At 43.7% G+C, this 19852-nt stretch overlaps 1 protein-coding gene across 2 annotated transcripts; it reads right to left on the bottom strand.

Annotated features, from left to right (window-relative positions):
* Positions 1-9732: 9732 nt before the first annotated feature.
* On the bottom strand, positions 9733-19608 carry LOC113886288 (pregnancy-associated glycoprotein 1-like). Of its 2 annotated transcripts, none has more exons than XM_027532370.1 (9): positions 19220-19608; positions 17791-17938; positions 16400-16517; positions 16183-16301; positions 14792-14985; positions 13763-13879; positions 11951-12092; positions 11765-11863; positions 9733-10044 (listed from the first exon to the last, which is right to left on the bottom strand). In XM_027532370.1, exons 2-9 carry the CDS (start codon positions 17911-17913, stop codon positions 9895-9897), a joined length of 1062 nt encoding a protein of 353 aa, XP_027388171.1. In that variant the 5' UTR covers positions 17914-17938; positions 19220-19608; the 3' UTR covers positions 9733-9894. The 2 variants fall into 2 exon arrangements, with proteins under 2 accessions (XP_027388171.1, XP_027388170.1); XM_027532369.1 differs by lacking the exon at positions 19220-19608 and adding an exon at positions 19007-19124.
* Positions 19609-19852: the final 244 nt, after the last annotated feature.

Here is a 19852-nt window from a genome sequence, read left to right as displayed (position 1 = left end):
GTTCCCATTTTTTGTTCTGCTGTGTCTGTTTTTCCTTCTGGTTACATTTCTTTGGTTGATTGTTTTAAACAATAAATTACCATGCACCTTTGAATAGTTGTCCTATTTCTTGTCCTTGAATTAATTGAACTTCTGTGTTAATGAATTTAAAGCTTTCATATCATACCTGGAAATTTTTCAGCCAGTAATTATGAAATTCTATTCTCTTTCTTTCACTTCCTGTGGGTTTCCATTCTCATATACTTCAGGACATACAGATGGCTAACAAACACATGAAAAGATGCTCAACATCACTCATTATCAGAGAAATGCAAATCAAAACCACCATTTCACACCAGTCAGAATGGCTGCGGCCCAGAAGTCTATAAACAGTAAATGCTGGAGAGGGTGTGGAGAAAAGGGAACCCTCTTACACTGTTGGTGGGAATGCAAACTAGTACAGCCACTCTGGAAAACAGTGTAGAGATTCCTTTAAAAACTGGAAATAGAACTGCCTTATGACCCAGCAATCCCACTGCTGGGCATACACACTGACGAAACCAGAATTGAAAAAGGCATGTGTACCCCAGTGTTCATCGCAGCACTCTTTATAATAACCAGGACATGGAAGCAACCTAGATGTCCATCAGCAGATGAATGGATAAGAAAGCTGTGGTACATATACACAATGCAGTATTAGCCATTAAAAAGAATAAATTTGAATCAGTTTCAATGAGGTGGATGAAACTGGAGGCTATTATACAGAGTGAAGCAAGCCAGAAAGAAAAACACCAATACAATATACTAACGCCTATATATGGAATTTAGAAAGATGGTAACGATAACCCTGTATGCGAGACAACAAAAGAAACACAGATGTATAGAACAGTCTTTTGGACTCTGTGGGAGAGGGCGAAGGTGGGATGATTTGGGAGAATGGCATTGAAACATCTATAATATCATATATGAAACGAATAGCCAGTCCAGGTTCGATGCATGATACTGGATGCTTGGGGCTGGTGCACTGAGATGACCTAGAGGGATGGTACGGGGAGGGAGGACGGAGAGGGGTTCAGAATGGGGAACACATGTATACCTGTGGCAGATTCATGTTGATGTATGGCAAAACCAATACAATATTGTAAAGTAACTAACCTCCAATTAAAATAAATAAATTTATATTTTAAAAAAATAAATTTCTGTGATCCACAATTAATTTTTTTCCCACAGTCTTTCATTCCTATTTTTCATGTCTCTATTTAACACACTCAATATTCTTCAGCTTCATGACTATAAAGATTATTATTCTAGGAAGCATTTTAATGTCCTTCCCTGCTAATTATGTAATGTATATTTTAACTGTGTTTTTACTAATCAATTTTTCCCTCATTATGGATATTTTCTTGATTCTTTACACATTGGAAATTTTTTTCTTTTTAAATTTATATATTTATCTTAATTAGAGTATAATTACTTTATAATATTTTGATTGACCTAGGACAAATATTTTCACAATTCATATGGAAATTTTAAATTGGATATTGGATTAGAAAGATGGTAATGATAACCCTGTATGAGAGACAGCAAAGGAGACACAGATGTATGGATATGGCAATTTTTACCCTTTGGATGCTGGATATTCTTAATTTTTATAAATTATTCCTGGCACTGTTTGCAAATACTGTTAATTTCTTGGAAACAATTGTATTTTTTGAAGGCTTTCTGTTCAGGCTTTTTAGCTGATATAAAACCAGCCTTTAGACCAGGTTTACTAATCCCCACTAGTAAGGCAATATTGTCTTCAGGGCCATACTGATGTCATGGGAATTATGAGTAATTTCCATGCTGGTGGGTAGGGACACCAATAGACTTGGAGCAATTTGAGACTCAAGGATTGTTCCCTATAATCCTGACAAGTACTATCAACTCTCTGCTGAAAACTGGAAGGGTATCACCTGTACACTTGCACAGTTCTCTGTGTGTAGCTCTCTCCTGTGAACTCTAACTGTCTAGAGTCTCAAATCTTTCTTCTTGGGAGACTGTTTGTCTCTGCCTAGATAGCCCTTCCATGTATGTGTTAGAAACTATTTCTAGAGTTGGGGCAGTTGTAGAACTCACCTTGCTTGCTCCCCGCCCCAGGAATCCATTCGCTGGTGCCTGACATTTGATGTAAAAAACTGCTATTCCATTTATCTCATCTACTTTCAAGTTGTTTGAGACAGGAGGATAAATTTGTCCTTTGCTCCTCTATGTCGACCAAAATGGAGGTCCCCCTGCAATCAGAACTCACTGAATGGCTTGTGAATTCTAGGCAGTGACTTCTGTGCATGGGTGCAGACTAACTAGGGATATATGTTGGGGCTTTGTGGAGCCCCATCTTGCTGGAGAAACATGACAATTACAACTAGCATTTGCCATGGGGTATGTTCAGTTCAGTCGGTCAGCCATATCTGACTCTTTGCAACCCCATGGACTGTAGCATGCCAGGCTTCTTTGTCTTTCACCAACTCCTGGATCTTGCTCAAACTCATGTCATCAAGTCGGTGATACCATCCAACCATCTCATCCTCTGTCATCCTCTTCTCCTCCTGCCTTCAATCTTTCCCAGTAATAGGGTCTTTTCTAATAAGTAAGTTCTTCACATCAGTTGGCCAAAGTGTTGGAGGTTCAGCTTCAGCATCCATCCTTCCAATGAATATTCAGGATTGATTTCCTTTAGCATGGACTTGCTGGATCTCCTTGTAGTCCAAGGGACTCTCAAGAGTATTATCCAACACCACAGTTCAAAACCTTCAATTCTTCATTACTCACCATTATTTATGCTTCAACTGTTACATTCATATATGACAACTGGAAAAATCATAGCTTTGATTATACTGAACTTTTTCAGCAAAGTAATGTCTCTGCTTTTAAAAATTCTGCTAGGCTTGTCATAGCTTTTCTTCAAACAAGCAAGCATCTTTTAATTTCATGGCTGCAGTCATCATCTGCAATGATTTTGGAGCCCACAAAAATAAAGTCTCTCACTGTTTCCATTGTTTCCCCATCTATTTGCCATGAAGTGATGGGACCAAATGCCATGATCTTCATTTTCTGAATGTGGAGTTTAAGCCAGATGTTTCACTCTCCTCTTTCACTTTCATCAAAAGGCTCTTTAGTTTCTCTTCATGTTCTGCCATGAGAATGGTGACTTCTGCATATTTGAAGCTACTGATATTTCTACCAGCAAATGTGATTCCAGCTTGTGCTTCATCCACTTGGTCATTTCGCATGATGTACTCTGCATATAATTTAAATAAGCAGGGTGACAATATACAGCCTTTACATACTCCTTTCCTGATTTGGAACCAATCTGCTGTTCCATGTTCAGTTATAACTGTTGCTTCTTGACCAGCATACAGATTTCTCAGAAGGCAGGTAAGATGGTCTGGTATTCCAATCTCAGTAAGTTTTCCACAGTTTGTTGTGATCTACACTGTCAAAACCTTTTGCATGGTCAATAAAGCAGAAGTAGGTATATTTCTGGAATTCTCTTGCTTTATCTATGATCCAACAGACGATGTCAATTTGATCTCTGGTTCCTCTGCCTTTCCTAAATCCAGCTTGAACATATGTAAATTCACAGTTCACGTACTGTTGAAGACTTGATTGGAGAAATTACTTTGGTAGCATGTGAGATGAGTGCAACTGTGTGGTAGCTGAACATTCTTTGAAATCGCCTTTCTTTGGAATTGCAATGAAAACGACCTTTCCAGTCCTGTGGTCACTGCTGAGTTTTCCAAATTTGCTAGAGTATTAAGTGCAGCAGTTTAACAGCGTCATCTTTTAGGATTTGAAATAGCTCAACTGCAATTCCATCACCTCCACTAGCTTTACTCGTAGTGATGCTTCTTAAGGCTCTCTTGACTTCACATTTCAGGATGTTCAGCTCTAAGTGAGTGATCACACCATCGTGGTTATCTGGGTCATTAATATCCTTTTTGTGTAGTTCTTCTATATATTCTTTCAACCTCTTCTTAATATATTCTGCTTCTCTTAGGTCCATGCCATTTCTGTCTTTTATTTGAAATGATCCTTCCCTACCTCTAATTTTCTTGAACAGATCTCTGGTTTTTCCCATTCTATTTTTTCTTCTATATCTTTGCACTCATCACTTAGGAAGGCTTTTTTAAAACCTCTTCTTGCTATCTTTGGAACTCTGCATTCAGATGGGTATGTGTTTCTTTTCTCTTTTGCCTTTTGTGTCTCTTCTTTTCTAAGTTATTTCTAAGGCATCCTCAGACAACCATTTTGCCTTTTTTCATTTTATTTTCTTAGGGATGGTCTTGATGAGGTATGTATAGATCAAAAAACGAATTGCATCCAGTTCCATTATTTCATGGCAAATACATGGAGAAACAATGAAAACAGTGACAGACTTTATTTCCCTGGGCTCCAAAATCACTGAAGATAGTGACTGCAGCTGTGGAGGGGGGGGGGGGGGAAGGACACTTGGTCCTTGGAAGAAAATCTATGAAAAACCTTGACAGTATACTAAAAAAAAAACAGAGACATTACTTTACCAGCAAAGGTCTGTATAGTCAAAGCTATGGTTTTTCCAGAAGTCGTGAGCAGATGTGAGAGTTGGACCATAAAGAAACTTGAGCACCAAAGAATTGATGCTTTTGGACTGTGTGTTGGACAAGACTCTTGAGAGTCCCTTGGACTGCAAGGAGACCCAACCAGTACATCCTAAAGGAAATCAGTCCTGAATATTCATTGGAAGGACTGATGCTGAAGCTGAACCTCCATTACTTTGGCCAATTGATGGGTAGAACTGACTCATTATAAAAGACTCCGATGCTGGGAAAGATTAAAGGCAGGAGACAAAGGTGAAGACGGAAGACAAAATTGTTGGGTAGCATCATCAACTTGATTAACATGAGTTTGAACAATCTCTGGGAGTTGGTGATGGACAGGGAAACCTGTCATGCTGCACCCCATGATATAGCAAAGAGTTGGACATGACTGAGAGACTGAACTGAACTGATGTACAGAGGACAATCAGGGAGCAGGCAGAATTCTTTAAGGAAGAAGGAAGGAACAATTACTGGATAGCTGACAATTTTGGGTCAGCAGGCCATTTCAAGCTGGAGAAGCTCTAGGGAAGCAATTCTATGCCAGGTGGAGAGAATGGTAAAAGAAAGGCAGGGTGGCTGTGCTGGGATTTCCCAGATGACTAGATCCCACTTCTATTAAACTTTATCAATGGTCAATATTGTTAGGTGATTGGAAACATGAGTTTTGTTTTTAAGTGGTAGAGCAATATTCAATGGAAGGACTGATGATGAAGATGAAGCTCCAACACTTAGGCCAATGATTTCAAGACCCAGCTCTTTGGAAGAGACCTTGATGCTGGGAAAGATTGTGGGCAGAAGAAGAGGGAATAAAAGGATGAGATTGTGAGATGGCATCACCTACTAAAATGACATGAATTTGAGGAAACTAGACAAAATAGTGAAAGACAAGGAAGCTTGTTTTGTTGCCGAACATGTAATCACAAAGAATCAGACATGACTTAGCAACTGAATGATACCAATGAGGACACAGGGCCCAGTGAAGGCTCTGGTCCTGGTTGGAGTGGAGAAAGACTTAGTTGGAAGGGGAGGCTTTCCATCCTCTGGTGCAGGTCCTTGAATCAAAGGCAAGGAGCACAAGATTTTGAATGTGTTACCAAGTATTGTTTTCTAAAAACAAAATCTCTTTTCTACAGGAAAGAGAGCTTTGACTGAGTTTGTTCTCTAGATTTTACTGAGGGATGTTGAAGGAATCAGGAGTGGGGTGAGTCTGCAAAAACCAGGTGACCAGATTCTGCAGGGTGAAGCTTGTGGTAGACATTCTGCACTAGGTGGAAAACGAATCCAGAAAAAGTGTCCCTTCTGGAGTGTACATGCCAATCTATCGCATTGTTTCAGCAGATCACTTCAATGTTGTTTTGGGGCAAGCTAGAAATGGATGGGTGGTTTGCTTTTGTCAATTCCCGTGGATAGTTAGATGACTAAATGTTTGGTTACTTCATTGCATGGTTGGAATCATGCTTGGGAAAGAAAACTAGATCAAGGCCACATATATTTGGTCATTAAACAGCAAGCATAGGAAGGATTCTAAGGCAACTGTAGGTAATTTAAACATGAGGGGCCAAATGGGGACAGTTTCATTTAACAGGCTGAGATTGGACTGTACAGGTTGCCATAGTTGTTGCTATGACAAGAAGCCATCACAGCTACTTGTTGCTATGCTGGAGATGTGGGAAACGGACAAGAGACCAAAAGCCTTACAACTCTCCTTGCAGGCTAGAAGTAGTTGACAAGGAAAGGCTTACTGGCAAGGCCGGGAAGAGAGCAATCTGAGCCAGTAATCATTAGCTTTTGTTGGGGCCCAGAAAACAGAAGCATCAGCTCAGTCAGAGTTCTGGGTCAGGGTTTAGAGATTGATTCAAGCCAGGTCATTTGGCTTGAATCAATATTTAGCCTAGGGGATGACAACCATAACCGCTAAACAGAAGATTTCCTTCTCCCCAGGTGACAGAATAATTCATATTTGTTCCAGACTCAGGAACCCAGTAAGCCCTCTCAGGGCCACCTGTTCTTAGCGGGCACACATGCATCTAGAGGTGGAATTATCATCATTGTGCCCATTGACCAGATGAGAATACTGAGGTTAAGGTACTTGATCAAGGTCACACAGCTAAGCACGTGAAAAGCCACAGACCCAGGGTAACAGACCTCAAATTGTGTGTTTTTGTTCCACACCCACTGGGAGTGGTGGGTGGTGATCTGGCAACAATGCTTAGGCAGAAGCAAGCAGTATTCAGGCTTAAATTGAAGTAAGTAAGGAAAACCAGTAGAACATTCAGCTATGACCTAAATCAAATCCCTTGTGATTATATAGTGGAGATAAAAAATAGATTCAAGGGATTAGGTCTGGAAGCCTGAAGAAATATGGATGGAGGTTTGTAACATTGTATGGGAGGTGGTCACAAAAACCATCCCAAAGAAAAACAAATGTGAGAAGGAAAAGGGGTTGCCTGAGGAGGCCTTAAAAACAGCTGAGAAAATAAGAGAAGTGAAAGGCAAAGGAGAAAGGGAAAGATATAGCAATAGAATGTGGACTTCCAGAGAATAGCAAGGGGATATAAGAAAGTCTTCATAAGTGAACACTGCAAGAATTAGAGGAAAACAATAGAATTGTAAAGAGTATAAATCGCTTCAGGAAAATTGGAGCTACAAGAGGAACACTTCATGCAAGGATGGGCACAATAAAGGACAAAAAACTCAAAGACCTAACAGAAGCAGATGAGATTAAGAAGAGGTGGCAAGAACGCACAGAAGAACTGTACAAAAACGGTCATAAAGACTGGGATAGTGATGATGCTTGGGTCACTCATGTAAAGCTTGATATACTGGAGTATGAAGTCAAGTCAGCCTTAGGAAGCATCACTAGAAACAATGATAGAAAAGGTAATGGAATTCCAGCTGAGCTATTTAAAAACCCTAAAGAATGAGGCTGTAAAAGTGCTGCATTCAGTATGTCATCAAATTTGGAAAATTCATCAGTGGCCACAGTGCTGGCAAATGTCAGTTTTCATTCCAATCCAAAAGAAAGGCAATTCCAAAGAATGTTCAACCTATCATGCAATAGAGCTCATCTCACTTGATAGCAAGGTAATGCTCAAAATCCTATAAGCTAAGCTTCAACACTACAGGAACTGAGAACTTCCAGATGTACAAACTGGTTTGAGGAACCAGAGATCAAATTGCCAACATCCATTGGATCATAGAGAAAGCAAGGGAATCCCAGAAAACATTTCCATCTGCTTCACTGACTATGCTAAAGCCTTTCACTGTGTGAACAACAACAAATTGTGGAAAATTCTTAAGGAAATGGGAGTACCAGATCACCTTACATGTCTCCTGAAAAGTCTGTATGTAGCTCAAAAAGCAGCACTTAGAATCAGGCACAGAACAACTGAAAGATTTAAAACTGGGAAAGAAGTGTGACAAGGTGTACATTCCCACTCTGGTTATTTAATTTCTATATAGGATACATCATTCAATATGCTGGACAACATAAATCCCAAGCTGGAATAAAGATTTCTGGGAGAAATATCAACATCCACAGAAATGAAGATGACGTTGCCCAAATAGCAGAAAGCAAAGAAGAACTAAAGAGCCTCTTGATGAGGAGACTAGATGCAAAAACTGGCTTAAAACTCAACATTCAAACAACTATTCACAAAAATATACTCAACATTCATGGCATCCGATCCCCACCACATCATGGCATATAGATGAGGGAAAAGTGGAAACAGTGGCAGATTTTATTTTCTTGGGCTCCAAAACACTATGGACCTTGACTGCAGCCACAAAATTAAAAGACACTTGCTCCTTGGAAGAAAGATAGGCTATGAAAAACCTGCACAGTGTATTATAAAGCAGAAACTCACTTTGCTACAGAGGTCTCTAGTGTCAAAGCTATGATTTTCCCAGTAATCATATACAGATGTGCAATCTGGACCATAAGAAAGGGTGAATGCCAAAGAATTGAGCTTTTGAACTGTGATCCTTATGAAGATTCTTGAGAGTCCCTTATACAACAAGGAGATCAAACCAGTCAATCTGAAAGGAAATCAACCTGTGACCCCTGCTGACTCAGCTGAGGCATCTATTGAGGCCCTCCAGGTGGAAAGAACGAATGCTGTCACTTCAAAAGTGCCTGACCATGGCAGCTCCAAGCAAATAGTTTGTAGCTCCACCCCTGGAGGAAGCTCAGAAAGGCTGAAGGCTTTGTGTAACCTGGGTCCGCTGATACATGTGTTGCATTCTCCCCAGCAGCACTGGAGGCAAGGAAGGGGCATTCTGGGCCCTGGAGGAGGGGGATGGCTCAGGGATCAACTGTGGCCACCACTTACCAAGTGGGACTATAAAGAACAGAGCAGGCATATGTGGCAGAGAGCTGGTGACTGGGGTGTGGGAACAAGAGGGAACCAGCTCTGCATGAAGTACCTCACCCAAAATCCCCTGGAGGAGAAGCCCAGTGATAAGATCATCTGAGATGGGACAAAGAGAGTCTATTTCATTATCCCTTATAATTCCTCTGAATGAGGAGGTGGTGGAGTTGATGGGTCATCACAAACTCTTCCATGGTCTAGACCATCTGCCAGTCGCTATCCTTGGGGCTGCCTCTCCCCAGCTTCAGTCATGTAGTTCTGGAGGAAATTGACAATCATCTGTACTTCTGAGTCAGGGCCAAAGACCATGTAAGCCAGTCATAAGACCCCATGGCCCTGCCAGGATGGCTGATATAGGGTTATACATGTGATCTGAGGTGGGTCATTCAGAGAACATCCTTGAACTTTGATGTCTGCAATCTTCTTTCCTTATAGGTGATGCCTTCAGGATTAAAAAACCCTAGGGCAGGTAGCTTGAACTCCCTCACTAGGTGTATAAGCCTTATGGAAAAAAGTTGCCAGGCTAAGACCATCAAAGTAGACTGAAGGGAAAGAGCGAAGGTGAGAGAGAATTGATGACTTCTGATTTCTTGGATCTAGTCACTGAGATCTTTGTATTTGCTCTGATTCTTGTGTCCTGGATTCCCAGAATCATTTCAATGAGTCTCTGTTTTCCTTGAAGCCAGTTGGAGTAGGGCTCCTCTCAATTTTGATTCAGACTTGGTTCTAGATCCTTCACTCCCAGACACAAACAGAGGCAACCATTTGTTTCAGCACCATTAAGAGTGAAACCCTTTATTCTTTACTGAGAATAGGGTGTACAGACCACCAAATACAGTTCACCAGCATCCTAGGCAAGAGTGCCCAAAGTGTGAGTTAGGGTGTGTTAGGAACAGCCTTACTGATTCCTGAGCCACTCTAAGCATTTACACTGCCCGTGCCAGGCCAATCCTGTCATTTCCTCGATCAAAGACTGAGAAATACCGCCTCAGGAAGACGTCACCCAGGAGCCAGGTCTCCATAGGTGAAGTGAATCGGTGCTCTTTAAAGGCGGTATAGCAGCGGCCTCTAGAATCCTGGGGGAGTCAGAGACACACACCAGTCAGCATGAGCCCTTACCAGTAACTCCCCCCAATATCCAAACCCAGCATAATTCTTTGTTTTATTTCCCTCTTTTGGTAAGTATCAATGGGTTTTCTCAGCAGCAGGGGATATGACAGTTCATCCAAAACCAAAGAGGGCCAAGACATGAGGTTGCCATGAGGAAGGGTGTGGTGAGTGGAGGACTGGGAGTTGGGGAAACACAGGAATGAAAAACAACAAAGTCCTACTGTAGAGCGTAAGGAACTATATTCAATATTCAGTGATAAACCACATGAAAAAGAATAAGAAAAAAATTTTTATGTGTATAATGAGTCACATTGCTGTGCGGCAGAACTTAATGCAACACTGAAGAGTAGCCACACTTCAAATAATTTTTTTAGAAAAGAACAAGTGTGTCCATAGTTCCCCTCACTCCCTGTTTCTTTTCTTCTGATTCCTGCTCCTTTTTTTCTCTGCAGAGAATGCTGGTTCTCCTTCTGCCTCCCCACAATACATACTTTATTTAAAAATGTTTTTTGTAGTGGAGTATAGCTGATTAACAATATTCTGAGTTTCAGGTGGACAGTAAAGGGACTCAACCATATGTATCCAGGTATCCTGGTCCCAAGGACACCCCTCCCATCCAGGCTGTCATATAACTGAGCGGAGTTCCCTGTGCTACAAAGTAACTCGTTGTTGATTATCCATCTTAAATAGATGGATAATCTATTTAAGATTAAATAGAACGTGCCCACAACACATTCTTGAAGACTTAACTCAGGAAATCTGAGAAGCCTCCTTCGGCCCACACTCACCCTCTTTGGCCACTCCAGGCTTGGGTGGGTAACCTACTCTGGTTTCCCATCCCCACTGGTCAGTCTGTAGCCCTCATCACCCCGAGTAAGTCCCCAGTGCCGAAGTGCAGACCACCTAGAGATGCCATTTGCATAGAACCCAATGCAGTTTTGCCTAGAACCAAGCAACCCTCCAGATGGCTCAATGAGTTTGTGGTTTTAGAATTCCTGAAATTCCCTTTCTTCCTCAAAGCCTTCTTTGAGCCCATCAGCCTGCTCTGAACTCTCGCAGGGAGCTGACATGAAGCCTCCACCCTGTGCCAGGGCTGAGCAGTCACTGTGCACCCTTTATTCACCTTACTATCCAACATCACACAGAGGGGTCGGGTACCCCAACTCACAAAGGAGGCACCTGGCTGGAGCAATGGGAAGATGCAGTCGAGAATTAGGCTGACCATGTAATTTATCATCCAAACCAGGAAAACTTTGAGAAGGGAACGGAGACTGTTAACTTATGCTAGGACATCACACTGGGACTGTCCCCAGCCATTCTCCTTGTAACATGGCCTATTTCAGGGACTGCTAGAGCTGAATTTCATGTTCATGCACCTACGGGTTCAGACTGAATTGAAGTTCTTTGAGCACTGAGTACCTTAGTGTTCCCCTCTCCTTGTGACTCCCACCATGCCAGATGCCATATGCTGTGGCATCTCCACATTTATTTCAGGAGGATCAGTGTCCCACACAGCCCTTACATCTGAAGTAATTGGTTTTGTGGGAAGCACTGGCCCAGCCACAGGGCTCAGCAGCATCTGCAATGGTGCGACATGGCCTCCAGAGGGCACTCTCCTCCCAGCAGCAGCCCAAGGGTTCCTGCAAGCTCCAGTTTGAGAACCAACCCTCAGTATTGTCCCCTCACCTTGTGGATGTAGGCTCGAGCTGGCAGTCGGTAGTTGATGCCGTTGATGGTGAAGATAATAGAGGGCAGTGTATTGACCGCAGAACATGAAACGAAGTACTGTTAGAGAGAGAGGGTGAGAGGTTGGCCCTGGAGATCCTTGTTGTGTGTGGAGACTGGGAGTGACCCTGGGGCATGACCCTTCACCTGAGGACCCAGTGGCCTGGCACGGATGAGCTTCCAGATGTTATTGACCAGTGTACTTGGGCCTACGATATCTGATGTCCCGGTGTCCACAAGGGCCTTGCAGCCATCAGAACAAGCAATAACCTTTCTTTTCATGGTGATGCTGAGAGACAATGGAAGAAAGTGGGCATCAAGGTCACTCTGAGTCTCTCCAGAATTGCCCCCTTCCCAACTGTCTCCTAAACAGCCCTTCGTCTCTTGCCCTCTTTTCCTTTACTCTAGACACAGCACGTTTCTTGACATCCTCGGATGCAGTACTTGAATACACCAGGATCGTTTGTACCTTGACACAAGCTGGTCTTCCTTTCTAGAAGACTCCACTCCCCTTTAACTAGCAAATTTCTTCTCATCTTCCAGATTCCACCTTAATTGTACTGTTTTCGGGAAGTCTTTCCCCAGTGTTTATCAGTTTCCTGTCTTGGTCATTCTCTGTAGACCCTTCCTCATGTCTGCTGCTGCTGCTGTTAATTCACTTCAGTCATGTTCAACTCTGTGGGACCTCTTAGAGGGCAGCCCACCAGGCTCTGCCATCTCTGGGATTGTCCAGGCAAGAGTACTGGAGTGAGTTGCCATTGCCTTCTCCTCCTCATGTCTAGCATATACCAAAGTCACAATTCACTATTTAGGTGAGTCACTTCATGTACATCTGCCTTCTTAGATGTGAGGGGGAGTTTTATTCTCCTTGCCTCCCTAAAATGCCTGGCACACAGTGGATGCCCAATGCTTGTCTGTTCAATAAGTGAATGAAGACTGAGAAAATAATAAGAAACATTCAGAGAGCTGTATCTCATGGGGAACAAATAACGGGTCACACACAGAGTGAAGATGGAGATTCACAGGGGCAGCAGAGTCTCATAGTGGTGGGAGAGGGGCTCCTCTGGGAGAGGGTGTCTCCCAGCACTGCTCCTACAACCAGCTCAGACCCTCAGACCCTGGCCAGGAAATACGTGACTAGCCCACAGAAACTCCAAAGGATAGGTCAGCTTTTGTGAGGGTATCACAAAGAATCCTATCAATTATGCCCCTTGTCCTCAGGTCACTCCTGGATCCCACCTTCCTGATTCTCTGTTATAGCCCCTGTCCCACTGTGTGCCCAAGAACGTGGGGTGTCCTTTTTATTAGTTGCTTTCACGTCTTAAGACTGCAGCCAACCTCTCTCCATTTCTCGGTAGCTGCTCCCTAATAAGACCAGTTCTCCCCATTTTCTCAGGGCTGTCCCTGTTTTTAAAATGACATTTATCTGTACTGAGAACTTCCTATGTCCTAGGTAGCCCTGAGCAGTTGGTCATCTTATCATAACTCTGTTCAAGCTGAAGAAATCCTCCCTGATCCTCTGTTCACCACACTGTAGAGTCCTCTAACCATGCTCCCCACCTCAAAGGGCAGTGGGTGCAGCCCTCTCCCAGCTGCACAGACCTCTCTTGACCCTTTTAGGACACTTGTCAGAGCCTTGCTCAGAAGGCCGGGGGATTATGAACCCATGGGTTGTTTGTGTATCTATGTGCTTGTGTGTTTGTCTGTATGTGTGTTTGTATGTGTCTCTGAGTGTGCTTGTGTGTCTCTGACTAGCTATGCATGTTTTTATGTGTCTCTGTATAGGTTTATATGTGTCTGCTTGTGTCTTTCCATGTGTCTGTGTGTCTGTCTCTGTCTTTGTGGGTGGTGTATATGTCTGTGTGACTGTGTCTGAGAATGTATTTGTGTGTGTCTGCCTGTGTCCATGTACAGTAGTGGGAGCATCACTTGGGCTGACCCTCAGAGGGAGAGGCTTACCGGTCCATGTGTACAAACCAGTCACCCACTTGGATCAATGGTACCCAGTTGAGCTCCCCCTTGTAGTAGCGGTGGTCCACCCCACCAAACATCACCACACTGCCCTCCTGCTTGTCTCTGTAGAGAGAAGAGAGGGGAGAATCCTTGGAGGACAGGAACAGCAGCACTGTCTAAGAGCTGTGCTTGTCCACCCATCAAAGCCCTAATAAGGTCCCCATGTACAGATGCAGAAATAGTGTCTAGGAGAGACTGAGATCCAGACTGAGGTCTGTTACTGGCTAGTGAGTGGCACAGAGGAGGTTAGAAGCTGACACTTGGCTGGGCTCCACCCACTATGTCTTCTGAAGACACCCTGGACCTCCAGCGACCTGAGTGCTCAGACACCCTCAGAGGACACGGTGCTGAAGTGTTTTGGCTTTCCCCTTGTCCACCTTGTCATTTTTCAGGGAAATCAAGGCCTGGGAGTTCTAAGGATGTGGGATCAGGTCACCCAGAGTTGGCTCCACTGGCCTGTGACCTCTATTGTCCAAAGGGCCCCACACTCAGAAGGGACCCAACCTCTGTTCTCCCTCTCTTGAAATGCCTAATATTTCTTGAACAAGGGGTCCCACACTTTTGTGTCCCACAGTTTCATTTCTCACTGGCTCCTACAAATTGGGTAGCTGGTCCTGGGCTCCCAGTGGAATGCTAACGAGGAAGGAAAGATATCCACCATCCTTCTCCTTCCTGCCTTATCAAATTCATAGGCAAATCCTAATGCCTTTCCTTCAACTTATTTCCTGTTGCCTTCCATTAGCCTTCCTCCTCACTCACCCCCCTAGACCAAGTTACTGGTCTTGAGCCCAGGAGTAGGGTTGTGTTCCAATGAAATTTTATTTATAAAAGCCAGTAGTGAAGCCAGGGGGCCATAGTTATCCTGGGTTAGATTATCTCTCAGGATACTTCTTTGGCAAGTGTTTTATAATTTTCATGCAACGGAAAGCATCTTAAAGCTAATTTAGAGAAAGGTATTGTCCATCTCAGACTTACTTGCTCAAGTAGAAGGCAAAAACAGGCTCAGAAATGGCACCTTCATTCTTCAGCTTGTCAAAGATGGGGAAGGCTCCAGAGAAGGTTTTGTTGGGGTAGCTCAAGCCCAAGATGCCATCAAAAGGTATGCCCTTAAACCCAGAGTCTTTCAGGCATAGACCGAATGGCTGGTCAGTACTTACAAGGTCCCCAATCTGTGGGAGAGAAGAGTGTTACCACTTACAGATACATGAAGTGGGGCCAGGACTGGGCTGGGGTGCATTGCCATGAGATCCTCAGAGAAGAATTGAGGCTGGGCTCTGTCTTTGGTGGCCCACAGGTGGTTAGATGAAGCTGGGAGGGAAATCTGGGTTCCACTTGAGAGATGCTATGAATTTTAAAACATCTGCCCCTCTGAAAAACACCACCTAGGTGAGTCAAATTGGCCTTGTGGCTTCTGTCCAGGTGGGGCAACCAAGAGTCAGGCCAGGTCCCATTGGTGACACCTTAGGGACAAAGCAATTGAGAGCAAGATAGGCTTCTCTTTGGCATCACTGTGACCTAAGGACAGAAATGGACTTCATTCTCTGTAATGTACTGAGGATTCTGCATCTGTCCAGGAAGACAGAAGCCAAAAACACAACTTGCTTGCAGGGTTCTATGAAATTACTGTCTGGGGAATTCACTTTTTGTGATATGTGTGTATTTGTGTGGGTGTGTATGAGAGAGAAAGAGAGAGAGGGGAACTACTAAAGTATTTTGGGGGAGGCAGGCCATAGGTTTATTAGACTCTCAAGGGTCGTCTAGAGTGAGAACTCATTTATCAGGCCCCTTGACTTCTCAGGCCTCCAGTGTACCACTATGGATACCATAAGCCCTTAACTGCCCCCAGGGTCCCCAGATCAGTTTTATCCGGTCCCCAAATGCCCCACAGCAACTTCAGTCCTGAAAAGCCAGCCTAACTCCACCACTTACCACATGTGTGCCCTCAGCAAGGCCCTTTCTGTCTGCACCTCAGTTTCCTCATATGTCTCATGAGCTAATCAGAGTAACTGCTGTGTGGGGTTGCTTCATGATTAAACAAGTTATCACCTGAAAGTGCCTGGAATAGTCTGTGAATATAAAAGTGGGTGCTTTTATCCCTTCTTCTCGCTCCCAGCAAAATGACCCTTGAACTGCTCATGGGCAGAGGAGCTTCAAGTCCACACCTCAAACCACTCTCTGGATTAGATAATTTGTTTGCTCGTGTGTCACCACAGGCACTGCCTACCCAGAGACATATCCTGTGGATAAGATGGCCATTATCTATGGGAGTTAGGCTAGGAAGGGTCCTGCCAGATGGTCCTGCATCTGTTTTGCAAGCAGTGGTCACTCCATAGCCAGTTCTGACTCAGCATTTGTTACACTGTTACCCGAACTGTGTCATGAACAACAACTCCTTTCATTCTCCCAGATCCATAGGTGATCCTGAAGGTCTTATTGGTAGGCCGGAAGGTGGAAGACTGATGATGTCTGAACCTAACGTGTGCAGCTGCAGACACAAGAGATGAGTGTCATCAGGTGCCAAGGGTGGAAACAGGGTGGCAGGGCAAGTGAAGGATGGTCCGGGTACAGGGTGTCTGTACTCACCACAGGATGAGCTGTTGCAAAAGATGGAGGCCACCCACAAGTCAGATGAGCCTGTGTCAAAGATAACCTGGAATTCCTGAGGGGGTGTCCCAATGGTGATGTTACCCACGTAGAACAACTACAGGGAGAAGGAGGGAGTGGGTTAGTGCAGAAATGGCTACCCTCTATTCCCAAACTGATGCCTCCCTCTGGGTGTCACATATCTCTTGAGATCACTTTCTAACCACCGTGCAGCTCACAGACTTTGGTCACAGATGTATCTGCATTTGATATAGTTTTCCTGTGCTACATTGTATGCAGGATATTGACTCTATGAACAGGCATTGAAGTGGTACCTCCTGCATGGAAAGCCCAGAGGCATAACCACTTGGCCTCCAGGACCACTGGAAACTCAGGGAAGTCCTGGTGCCTTCATTTGAGAAGCTCTGTGGTCTCTTCAAACCCAGCCTTAGCACCTGCTTCTCCAGGAGGTCCTTCTTGATCAACCCCAGCCACTCCTTCTAAACTCAGACCACATCCGATCAACAGCACACAGTTGACGCTTTCATTTGACATGTATTTACTCTTTGCCTATCTCTCAGGCTGCTGCTACTGCTGCTGCTAAGTCGCTTCAGTCGTGTCCGACTCTGTGCAACTCCATAGATGGCAGCCCACCAGGCTTCCCATCCGTGGGACTCTCCAGGCAAGAACACTGGAGTGGGTTGCCATTTCCTTCTCCAATGCATGAAAGTGAAAAGTCAAAGTGAAGTCGCTCAGTCGTGTCCAACTCTAGCGACCCCATGGACTGCAGCCTACCAGGCTCCTCTGTCCATGGGATTTTCAGGAAAAAGTACTGGAGTAGGGTGCCATTGCCTTCTCCGATCTCTCAGGCTAGCATGGGCATTTTTGAAGACATCTTGAAGACAAAACAAGCCCTTTTTCTAATCTAAAAACAGGAACCACAATGATTCTTATGGCCATACTCAGAATGCAGGTTCAGTAACTTTTTACTGCTGTCGTTCTTGCATCTGTGGCAACTGAATTCCTCTACCTGGGGATTCAAAATTGCTTTGCAGTTGGTTCCACCTTTTGATAAGTGATGGTTCACTCTTTATCTATAACTCAGTGGCTCATTTAGTTCAGAAGAAACAATCGCCCTCAAACTAATGACACATCTTTGACACACAAATGGATGTTTACTTGCCACATGGTAATTGCCGGGCCCAGTCACAAAGACCAACAGTTGAGGATGACAGTGCCTTCTCCTCTGGGTGGGGTCCCTGTTTTCCAGTGTCTGTGCCTCTTGCAGGAACCCCAACCCCAACATCCCACGTGGCACCTCCAGATGAGCCTCAGTGCTAGGCTAGAGCACCAGGGGGCGCAGTGGAGCACCATCCTCCCAAAATACTCACATCCCTGATGTTTCTCAGTGGGTGAGTTAGATTTGAGCCACGAAAAGAAATCTGGGGCAGTCTGTAAGCATGCTCCTTCAGGATATTGTTCAGCGTGTTTTTTCCACTGATAGCATTTCTCATTGTCTTCACTCTCCTTAGAGGTATTCTTTCACCAAGAATTCGACAAAGAAAACAAAGAAGATGCTACAATTAGCTGTCAGTTTTAAGGTATAACTGTCATTGTAATGGCCCTGTGTATTTTCTAATCATTTTTATGAGGCACATTATCAGAATTTTATGCATATACCATGGCAAAGACATAGATTTGAATACAGGTTCTGTTCTGCAATCTTGGGTAAGCCATTTGACCATGTGGTCTCTCACTCTCCCCTTTGGTAAAATGGTGGAATGTAACAATACAACCCCTACAAATAGAATATTTTGGCGATAACTGAAGTGATGGATATAAGGTACCTGATAAATAGGAAGTCTCAACAATGACAGCCATTAGCATTGCTGTTGCCATCTCACTCATTCCTTCTCATAGAACCTCAAGGAAGGAGGTAGAAGGGGCACTCTTATCCTCTTTTACAAGAGAGCAATTTGAAATGCAAGAGATTTCTGAGTTGACTGTGTTCACACTGCTCGTCCGATATAAAACAGTGTAAAACAGTGTATCTTTCTCCAAGTTGAAAGAGAATTGAAAGAAGAATCCAATATATAGGGATCAAATAAGGGAAATTCAGTGGCTTGAGAAGGAAGTAAGAGTCAAATGAAAAATTAAAAGAAAACAACACAAAGAGAAATACACTCCCAGTGACTTCCAAAGAGATGGAGAGATAAATGACAGTGATACAGAGATGCAGACATAGGCATATACACACTGATGTAGACCAGGGAAAAAGAGGGCATGTTGAATAAAATGTAGAAAAGTGCTATTCCACAGGACCACATCGACATCTGCATTGACTGTGCACTGAACAGTTGCAAGGAGTTGCATTTTCAATAGGTCATTACATGACTGGACCCCAAGATTTGTGCAACCCAAATCTATACCAAGACCTTGGGATATACAGTTCCTATAGCAAGTTACCTATCAATAAGTAAGAGTTGAACTTTAAGACTCTTAGGGAAAGATTCCATTCCCTTCTAAACCTGATGGGTGGAAGAATGATCAGATGAAAAGAAAAATCTGAGAAAGGAGTATGATGTGACTTACAGTCCCCATACTTACTTGACTATGCACTCTGAGAAGGCCACCAGCCCGAGGAGCACAAGCCACTTCATGTGTATTTCCTGGCTCCAAGTACTCAGGGAAGTTTGGGTTCTTAGCATGTAGTGGTGACTAGAAGCCCCTAGTTATATATGCTCTGACTTACCCTAGTTTTCCCCTTTAGGCCACTGAAAGATCTGAAAAAAATTACAAAGCTCTTGATAAAATCTTTACCTTCATCAGTGTCCTTGGTGAATGGACTTTGAAACTTTTCAGAATACAGAGACTTGAACTGTAATCTCTTCCTTGAATCTTGGCTGGAAAATCAAACTGATCTGCATGGACATCTAAGAGGATGGAGAACCTTGCCTACTTGGAGAAAAAAAGGCTAAGAACATCTTGAAAATGGATACTAGGGGCCATGCTTGACACACGTGGTTTCATGTCCTCTTCCTAGCCACTTCATGAGATATGCATTGCTGTCTTCATTGGAGAGGAGAGAGTGCTAGGAGTATAAGATGTCAAATAACAAAGTGAAGACTTCAGGGACAGCCCAGGGATATACAACTGGCTTTAGTAGTGGGTCTAATGGCAGACATCAGGGGCACTTATGATGCCAGTCTGTATCAAAGATTTAGGACAGAGCAATACTTCAATTGCATGGTTTCAATATTGGAAGAAATGTCATATGCATCCACAAGATATTTTATATCATCTAACAACTGTTGGAGAAGGAAATGGCAACCCACTCCAGTGTTCTTGCCTGGAGAATCCCAGGGACAGGGGAGCCTGGTGGGCTTCTGTCTATGGGGTCACACAGAGTCGGACACGACTGAAGTTACTTAGCAGCAACAACTGTACAAGGAA

This window comes from Bos indicus x Bos taurus, chromosome 29 (assembly GCF_003369695.1).
Source record: "Bos indicus x Bos taurus breed Angus x Brahman F1 hybrid chromosome 29, Bos_hybrid_MaternalHap_v2.0, whole genome shotgun sequence".
Classification (NCBI taxonomy): domain Eukaryota; kingdom Metazoa; phylum Chordata; class Mammalia; order Artiodactyla; family Bovidae; genus Bos; species Bos indicus x Bos taurus.
The sequence above is the reverse complement of the archived record's forward strand: the minus strand, read 5'-3'. Positions and strand labels throughout refer to the sequence as shown.